Source organism: Hydractinia symbiolongicarpus, chromosome 15 (genome assembly GCF_029227915.1).
Source record: "Hydractinia symbiolongicarpus strain clone_291-10 chromosome 15, HSymV2.1, whole genome shotgun sequence".
Classification (NCBI taxonomy): domain Eukaryota; kingdom Metazoa; phylum Cnidaria; class Hydrozoa; order Anthoathecata; family Hydractiniidae; genus Hydractinia; species Hydractinia symbiolongicarpus.
The window spans coordinates 2,437,829-2,447,765 of NC_079889.1; the positions used below are offsets into that span (position 1 = coordinate 2,437,829).

General features: G+C 32.1%; 1 protein-coding gene across 1 annotated transcript; it reads right to left on the bottom strand.

The window, feature by feature from the left end:
- Positions 1-12: 12 nt before the first annotated feature.
- Positions 13-9,906, bottom strand: LOC130629311 (zinc finger protein 585B-like). The gene is made up of 5 exons (XM_057442471.1): positions 9,732-9,906; positions 5,112-5,219; positions 4,824-5,034; positions 2,684-3,379; positions 13-2,467 (listed from the first exon to the last, which is right to left on the bottom strand). The coding sequence occupies exons 1-5, from the start codon at positions 9,840-9,842 to the stop codon at positions 1,044-1,046; spliced, it is 2,550 nt and encodes an 849-aa protein (XP_057298454.1). The 5' UTR covers positions 9,843-9,906; the 3' UTR covers positions 13-1,043.
- Between the last annotated feature and the right edge of the window lie 31 nt (positions 9,907-9,937).

Below are 9,937 nucleotides of genomic sequence, written 5' to 3' on the forward strand. Positions count from 1 at the left end.
TATTTTGAAAATAGTCAGAAAACTATTTTTTATACATTTTAGGTCCCCAAGAGGGAAATATAGTTGCCTGTGAATTTTAAAATGGCATAACACATCTTATTGGTCAATCTACTAGTAAACAGTTAATACTTCATCTTGATTGGCCAATATACTAGGAGACAGTTAATACTTCATTTATAGAACAACACTCTTAATTTCTTCAGTAACACGTAAAATTAAAATAAAACAAACAAACAGAAATGAAGCATGAAATAAATGCCAATAAATATATTTACATAACTATATTGCTCGAAATTTAAATCAGAAAGTTTGTATTTCTCGAAAAGTTATATATCAATCAATTAAGCATGAGAAACTTTTTGTTTACACTATTAGCCATTCATGTTTGTTAACAACATTACTTTAAACAACAAAAAATAGACAACTTTTCGTGAAAACATACAGAATATTACTTTGTAAGAGCTAGTTTACATGTAATAGTTTTATCACAAAATTTATTTAAGAAAATCGAAGCAGAGGAGATTCTAGGAGGTGTGGCCACCTTGGCTTCTATTCATTTTTTAGTCTGTGAAATTTATTATCTTCAAGACAACTTTATATTTCGAACTGGGTTAAGATTTCTACAACAACAAAAAATATTGGCCTAAATTAATTTTATATAAATTTAATAAAAGGTTAATAGCAGGTACTCTACATAGCACGTTTCATTTTTACATCAGCATACCCTCGAATAATAAACATTATACCATCTAAGGAGAAGTTTAGTTAAATATTTAAATTCAATCAAAATTTATTTCTAAAAGATTCGCAAAAGTTTATTTTTTCCACGTGTTGAATAATCCTGTCTCCAGCTCAGCTACGGTTTTTTCTTTACGTATCCAAAAACTTACACAATATGCTATAAAACACGACTATACTTGGCTTGACTTGTTTAGCATAACAGATGGGAAACAAATATTCCATGTTGTTTACATGATCACAAACAAACCACAAAAAATGCTTTAAAATAGTATTTAGCTTTCAAAAAATCCAACTTTTTATTGCTACTGTTGCTGCTGGCTTTCCTGAGCAGCCATAAGCAACTGTTGAACAGTCCGCTGTAGAAGCTCGTTCGAGATTGGGGCATTGTTGTCTGTTTCTAGGTGTATCGTAGTAACAATCTGAATATCAGATTCATCTATTTGACTGGGGAGTGAGGTCACAATTTGTACATTCGTTTCTTCCTCTGGTTGCATTGGATCTTGTTGCATGGTTGTAGTTATAATTTGTACATTTCCATTATCCATTGCTTGCTCGTCAACAGTTGTTTCGGAGGCATCTATTGGGTTCTCATTAGCGTTAGATTGTGCAATATCCTCTTGTGCTGCCAAAATTAACTTTTGGATAATAGCTGCTTGCTCTTCCACTGTGTTTGTTTCTTGTGGTTCAACAGGAGGAGAAGGTTCAGCGGACACACCTTCCATGTCTGTTTCTCCACAAACAACAGGAGAGGCTAATGTTAACGGGAAATTTACTGCTGGAACAGGGTTGACTTTTACTTTAGCATTTTGGTCAGCAACATCGGCTTGGTCAGCAGGTGACCGAGGTGCTATCAGAATCTCACCCTCTTGCATTTCCACATCTTCATCTTCATCACCGTCCGATGAATTTTCTTTTCCAAAAAAATCTCGATTTTGGTTAACGTTGTCGAAGTCCAGCACTTCACCTGAGTTCATTTGAACACGCATATGAACAAAATGATGCTCTTCAAGCGTCGCTGCAGTAAAACCATCAGCTTGACATATCTCGCACTTTAAATTACCACCTTCATTCTCGTCTTCGTGCAGTTTGATGTGTTTCAGCAGGTCAGTTTTGCTGGAATACTCTTTCCCACATGTGTCACAGATATAATCTCTTTCTTTAAAATGAACACATCTAATGTGTTCTTGAAGCTTGGATGTCTTACCAAGAATCTTGTCACAGATTGGGCATTGGAAAGGATGTCGACCAGTGGTATGCCATTCCATATGAGCTCTTAGTAACCACTTTTCTAGAAACTTTTTATCACATAATTCACAAGAAAATTGTTTGTCAACAGAATGGCTTCTCTCATGTTTTAGCAAGTCTGTTTTGTGTCCAAAGGCCCGTTGGCATGTTTCACATTTGAAGCTCTTACGGTCTGTATGAAGCTTAGCATGCGAAGACAGCCTTTTCTTACTCTGAAATTTCTGATTACAAATAGAACACTCAACTGAAAAGCATGAAGTCGATTCTTGCAAATGTCTTTTTAAGTGTGTTAACCTATCATATGAAATGTAGCAGGTTTTACATACAAATTTGAGAAGTCTGCCACCGTTCGCTGCCTCTTGCTCATGGATGATCTGATGGCTTTTCAAATACTTCTCAAGCTTGAAACTTTTGTTGCATGTTTCGCATACAAATTGAGCTTCCTCTGTGTCCGTGGTTGAATTTTCATTTGTGTTTGAATCTAAACAAAAACAAAAATCATATAATTAATAGAAGGGAAGAGTGTCCACTTCAAGGCATCAAAAATAAAAAAGCAGAAAATAAAACTGCTTTTAAGATCAAATCAGCATGACTATAGGCTTAAATTTAACTGTGTTTTTATCACCTACTTGTGCAGGTATTATCTTACTGTATATAGTTGTATACGCTCCTAAAAGTTGTTATAATAACAACTTACCTTTTTTGTTATGGATTTCCATGTGAGCAATCAACTTGCTTCTCTTCAAGAAATATTTATCACATTCCTCACAATGATGAGGGTTGGTTCCATCATGAATCCTTTCATGCATTCGGCAGTCAGAGCGGTTCACAAATGACTTTGGGCATGTAGCACATGTATATTGGGATGAGCACTCCTTCGTATGTTGCTTATACTCGTCTGCAAGTTTGAAAAACTCTTTACATCGTCCACATTGGAACAAATTAATCAAATTATGAACATCTGATGCATGTTTATTAAGTGATTCTTGGTTGGGAAATCTCTGGTTGCAAATGCTGCAGGGAACATTTGGGTGCATTCTCTTTTTGTGATCAGTGAGATTTTTTTGGTAAATATAGGTTTTATCACATAGATCACATGCATAGGGACGTTCTCCAGAATGACAAACAATGTGCTCCTTCAACTTTTGTTTTTTTTGAAATATTCTACTGCAATGTTCACACTTGAACGTCCTTTGTTTGTTAGGATGGTTATCTGTCCAATGTTTTTTGTAATCCATATTGGTCAAGCAAATCACATCACACAGGCTACATAAAAGTGAGCTTAGTGCAGTGCTATCTCCACCTGAAGCGTTTGTCTCTACGCTGCTGCGAGTTACCCATTTCAAAGGTCTCCCCTTTCGTTTGGATCCTTGTTCAACTACAACTGGTATACCTAAATAAAAATATTTGAATTCCTTAACTGGACATTTATGTTTTTATTTTATGTCTATTTTTTAAAATAAAGATTTGGGTATACAAAAAATATTACCAGGGAGACATGCTAGTAACAACTGAAAAATATGTGTGCAACATGCATACCAGTCTGACAACATAATTTCTTAAAAATTTGCACATATGATTTTAAGAAGTTTAAAACCTGGTAATTTGGGAAATATTTATGTTATAAAGCTTAATTGCCATGTTTTGATTATATCAGAAACGTTTTTCCCCCTCCTTCGTAAGGTGCATTCTTGCAAAATTTGTGTTTAGTGTATCTTAAGTTGTAAGGAGAACTAACAATTGATAACAATTTGTGCTTAAAACGCTCATTATAGTGTGAATATGAACTTTGTAAACTTTTTTTTTATATTTGTGAGCTTCGATTCTTAAGATATTTAAGGTCAAAGTAATACTACGGTTGCCACCAAGACAGTGTTGATGAGACCTTTCTGCTTGGTAAAATACTAACTTGTGTCATTCACAGGGATGTTAACAAATGCATTCTGAATGAATGAAGCTTGACAATGCTAACAGGAAAAACTGTGTCTCCTTTGATTGTCCGAAAATATAATTTTATTTATCATATTTTTCCGTGGAATATTTTTTTACCTGTTTTCGCATGTCAAATTCTTGGAAATCATTTTTTCTAAGAGGATGTTTTTTGTACTAGATTTTAGCTTGTCTTAACGTTCATGTGGCTGAAGTGATACAAATCAACAAATATGTACGAAACAAGATAGCTTTGTTCAATAATGGCGACAAACGGTAATGTAATTATCTATTCTGGGGACAAAATTTGGACACAAAAAATGTAAGAATTTAAATTTTTTTTGCCATGTTATTTTTGTGAGATGTAAGAATTTTTCAATTTTTAAAAAAAACATAAGTAGTTCGTTAGTTCTCCTTTAATTTTCTTATTGAAATGCAATTTGTCATTATGTTACCTTTAATTTTAAAAAAGAAATCAGGAGACTGAGCTAGAATTTTTAAGATTTGTTCAATAATATTAACTGTTAATGATTCTTTCTTACACATAAAAACATTGATTCTGATGCAAAAAGAAAAAAAGGAAATATTTAAAGTAACCGCTGGCAGAAAAAATAAAATTTAGCCTTCTTTATGTAATTGAGTTTACTCCTAAATGGCATGGCTTAATGTTGTGCTTTCACTCCTGGAGTTTTGTTAATTATACAATTTTAATTTCAGAAATATTTTATGCAAGCAAAAAGCAGAGTTAGATGCTTTTAATTAACCTGGCAGCCAAAAGTCTGGTGGTCAAAGTCAATTTGGGTGGTCTATATTTTCAGCAGTGTAGAAAACACATCACAGATAGACCGCCATGGAAAACTGAGCCTAAAAAGAGAAAGATAATTAACATTCTGCAGTGGTATACATACTCAATTCATCCTTCACAACTGCCATCATATCTTGATCTGAAACACAATCTTTACTGTCCACATCATCTCCTGGAGGATTTGAAATATCCAATATCTCTGTGTCTTCAATGTCTGATTCTACCCTTCGCAACACTATCACATTAGCATCATTGTCATTGACTGTCTTTTTGCTTTTGGTTGGAAAGGATGATTTTGATACATTTTCTTTACCCTATAAATTTAATTTAAAACACTGACAAAAATTTCTGAAAAAACAACTGTTTTACACAATAAATAAAATATTTTTACATTATTTTCCCAGTATTCATCGACCAAATGTTTATAATGTTCATGAAACGTCTCCTGGGTTTTCCAAGCAGTTTTGGTCCAACTGATTTTATAGACATATTTTTCATTCTAAAGAAAAATTAACAGTATTGAGTAGCATCACACTTTAGTAACAGATAACAATCTCATAAATTAAAAACATTTCTTTAAGATTTATTTTTTATTATTTTGTTTTATTAAGTTATGTTAACGTTTTACTAAGAATTGCCTTGGTCCAAGCTCAACTGAATAATCTCTGTAAAAATTCATAATAGCTACCACCATTAGAAAATGGTCTATAATGACTTTGCCGCCTGACATAATGTTGTGATTTTGGATCTAGAGCAATAGACATCCATGTATGCAAAAAAATATACAGTCAAAAAGAACAAACCACAACAATCAATGGTACCAATTGAAAAAAGCGCAAGATTCCCACTTCTGGACTAAAAATTATGCCAGAATTGGCTCTAAATTATTAAAACATATAAAAAATTCCTAAAAAATATATACAGTATTCAAAGTAAGGTGTCACGAATGAAGATTCGCAAGCCATTTATTTCTTTCACATAATAAATTTACCTACTACCTTATTGCATGAAATTACTAAGTCAAGAAATTAACGCAAATTAAATTAACAGTCATGAAACTAACACGGTTTAATGAAATTATTTTGAAAAAGGCACTTAAATAACGTGAGTGGTTGTTTTCAAAAAATGCATTTAATTAATGCGAATTTGAGTATATGAAAATCACACAAAGCAAAATTACAGCAGCAGTGGAATCCCGAGCGTTGAAGTGATTTCCTCTTTACAAGGTGGTTTGGAAGTCAAAAAGTTTTTGTTGTTTGGAAAGACAATGTTAAAAATTTAAAAATTTTGGATGAAAAAGTGCTTTCAGTTATATTTTCAATTGGATCAGAGTATGAAGATTATACAAAAGCTGAAATTAAGTTAACCAAATTTTGAATGACTCGTAAATTTTATGGAAAAAGGTAACCATAAAATTTGATTTTTGGTTTTTATACTTTTCCTTATTATTGCATAATATGCAACAAAAGTGTAACTTTACATGCATGTAAGTTTTGCACAGTCACATAACGATTTAATTGAATCTTTTGTTGTCACCTTATATGCATGCTACTGCTTAAAAGCGCTAACACGTTATTAATAATCAATTACTTCAACTGTCACACCAAAAGAAGAATGGAAAATATGAAAGTAGTAGAAAAATCAGTTGAAATGTGTAAACACTGCTTTTATGAACCCTAAATGAAACGTAAAAAGCAATAAAAACAACTATTTTTGATTTATTTCTATTTTTAAAACGAATTTTAGCCTGTTGAAACTTTTTATACAAAATACAAATCTAGCTTCATAAAATTTCAGATCACTTAAAAGATAACAATCATTGTAGTCTAAAATACAATGATCTAATTAGTACTAGCGAAACCAACTAAACAAAACTGGCAAAGCCGTAGAACAAAAATAGCAGTTTCAAATGCTCTATTCTTTCTATAACATAAAACGGCCATTATGTGCGCGCAATCATTTTTTTTTAATTTACTTTATAGAGCCCCTAATTGGTGAAGGTAACAAACACATTACTTCATTGTAGGAAGTGACATATAGCAAGATTACATTACAAACACTAAACGAAGAGAGTCGTACCACATTGCATTCACTACGATGGTCTACTATTTTGTTTGCAGTGTCAATCTGCCCCCTAACGTGATCCCAGACAATGTTTTCACCATGGGTTATATATCTCCTTACTGGTTGTAAAACCAGGGGTTTATTTCCTTTTGCAGTCAAATCCATTTTTGTACATGTTTTTCTAACAAATAAAGTTTGAAAAGTTTTTTTTACTGAAAAACCCAAATGTTTGCATTATATTAAAAATAAAACATGTCTGTTTGCAATGCCAAAACATACTTTGCATACGATGATTGCAGAACATTATTCTCTTTCAAGAAAGGAAAAAGAGATTTTTATAAAAAAAATAATATAATATGGTATATGTATATGTAAAATAGCTTTGCAGATAAACATTGCAATTTTAAGAGTGATATGTAGGTTGGATAGCATTAGAATTCTCTGCAAGCCTTATAGGTTCATTTTGTTGTCTTCAGCAATTTTTAAGCTTTATGATTCTTGTTGTTTAGAACTGAAAACTGCAATTATTATTGTTAAAAAATAATAAAGTTTGTTTCTATACATAAATCAGCGTTGTATTTAAACAACACTGTATTTTGTTCTAAAACCATCAAAACACGATTTTTCAGGGTCGATAGGTTGATTGGTGTGAAATTCTGTTAACAATAAATAGATTTAAGTTCACAGTTTCAGTTAACTATTTTAACAATTGTTTAAATAAATCTTTCTTTTGTTACAATGCTCTTATTGAGAATTGAAAAAGGGAGTAAACTGTATTAATTAAGAAGGCCCTTACCGTGAAGGTGTATTGAAACGCACATTCTTACTAAAGCGAAGACATTTATTGGAATGCACATTCCTACTACTAACGGCTTGCCCCCAGTTGAAGCAAAAGATTACTTACTCGATTTAGGCATATCTTAATTGAAAAGTTGCAGAACTATATTCTGCAGCCTTTTTTAGATAAAACCATGTTCGTAAAAAAGGAGCTATATATATAATATAACATAGCTCATGTGTTCTTAAATCAAAAACACTTTATATACATATCTTAAAATAATAATAAAAAAAATATATTTGCTTCATTGAATATAGTTTTGATAGAATGTTTTTAGCTAAAAAGTTGTTGGGACTATGCAACACAGAGGGCCGATGGGCGGAGAATAAAATAGAATATATTTACTTCACAGCTGTTTCACTACAGGACCGCAGACAAAATCAAAATAGCTTCTACAATTTTTTTTTTTTGAAATTTTGTATTTTTGTTATTTTTTAAGTTATTGTAACTTTTTTTGTATTATTTTAATTTTACTGAAATAAAAAGTATCAGAGCGACCTACTTCCTTAAATATATAAATATGTTATACATGTGTGTTATGACTTTCGAGTTATTTTGTCAAACAAAATTAAAAAATACATTATTTTTGGTTAAAGTATACCATCTTTTTAACCTTGTGCCAACACAGCGCTATTAGCTACGGACACCACTTAAATTTTAAGTTTGAGTCTTCCTTAGGCACTAAAAAAAGAAGAAAAAGTTGCCAAAAAGGTGCACAGCAATTTGATGTAGTGTGATCCCTTTTCTGTTCAATTAAATAAGTATCTTAACTTCTAAGCAAGTCACAGTGATGACAAAATGTTCTGTTAGGTATGGTTTTTCCCCAAAAATTACAGTGGCCTGGTGTGGACTTTTGACTTGATTGCTTGACACGAGAACCCTAGCTCAAAACGGGAATTAAATTGAAATAATGGGATAAGCGAGACAACAGTGTCTTAGCAATTATGAAGCTAGCTAAAGGTTGCCAGAGCAGGAGATAAGGGACGAAACAGTTAACTACTTTATTTTTTTGCTTTTAGAGCACTCTTGATTGTGAGAAATTGCTCTGTCTGCTAATTGTAATCCTTTTTAATCTTGTTTCTCCTGTTTTATATTTTCTGTAAAGAGTAATTTTTAGGTCCTACAGTTTTGCATTTTGCATTGTGTTCTGTTAAGTAGCTTTATTTAATAGATTCTCACATTTGACCAAAAAATAACCCTTTCAGACAATTTCGGACAGACTAATATTTTATCTACATTATCTTTTATAGACTCAGAATCCAAAGTATTGTTTTTTATATAGTTATTAATCAAACTTGAAGCACACATTGAGGCCTTATATGCCGTTTTTCACATATTTCGTACATTTAGCCAAAAAAACTAACCCTTTAGACAATTTGGGACGGCAATAAAATTAAGTAATTTTTATACCAGATATTTAACCTAACCTGTCGACCATAAAAAACATTTATTCCAGAGATATTGTGGAAGACATTCATCTAAATAATATTTTTAAAGCACATTTTTAGACATTTTGGTCTAAATTTACCAATTTCGGACAGGTGTCCATTTCTTTTAATAATATGGACAATTTTTCTGAGATTATTATTCCTTTTACAGAATATAAAATTTTTATTTTGTTCTTGAGATATCCTTTTTTAACTGAGAGCATAAATTTAATTATTTTTTTCGTAAGTCCGCTACGAAACAGTCACAACCTCACACAATACAATTATACAATACACTCAATCATAGTGCTGTGTTTTTCCTACGCACGCAGAAATGGAGGGAACTTTTTGGCTTAGTTTGTTGACATTTTTACCTCCATTTCTGCGTTCAAATCGGGCATTACCTGTAAGCACTTAGATTACGTGAGCAAGTAAATAATGGGACTGTTATTCCATGTATGAGCAGCAAAAAACGAAGTTTATAACCTAATTCGGAGAGACAAATCTTGTAAATAAAAAATTGTAGCTTATTTGGACTATCATAGCCTAGTGTGCAGTTGCCTGATCAACTCACTGTCAACTCAACTGCTCTTCTAGATTTGGAAAAAATGTACATAAGTTGCAAGCCAATTGTTAAATAATTTTAGTAAATGTAGCAGCATCATAAACTATAGGAAAATACCTCATCTTTTTTTGAGTCGACAATTTTAATCTCATATTCTCCATCAGGCAAAGCCAGCTCTTTCTTCTCAAGTTCTCCTTCACAAGAAGTCACAGACATATCTGCCGCCATTTTTTATCTGCACGGTGAATGAAAGTAGATAAATATAAACCCGCGCCCCCGAGTCTTGTTAGCTCGTTCCAAACCTTTTAAGATTCGAATTTCGG

Excerpts from the sequence above, each read along its gene's own strand:
- LOC130629311 (XM_057442471.1), bottom strand. The coding sequence starts at position 9,842 with ATGGCGGCAGATATGTCTGTGACTTCTTGTGAAGGAGAACTTGAGAAG. Across the intron at positions 5,220-9,731 it reads TCGACTCAAAAAAAGATGAG|AATGAAAAATATGTCTATAA; the intron begins GTATTTTCCTAT and ends ATTTTTCTTTAG. Across the intron at positions 5,035-5,111 it reads ATGAATACTGGGAAAATAAT|GGTAAAGAAAATGTATCAAA; the intron begins GTAAAAATATTT and ends TTAAATTTATAG.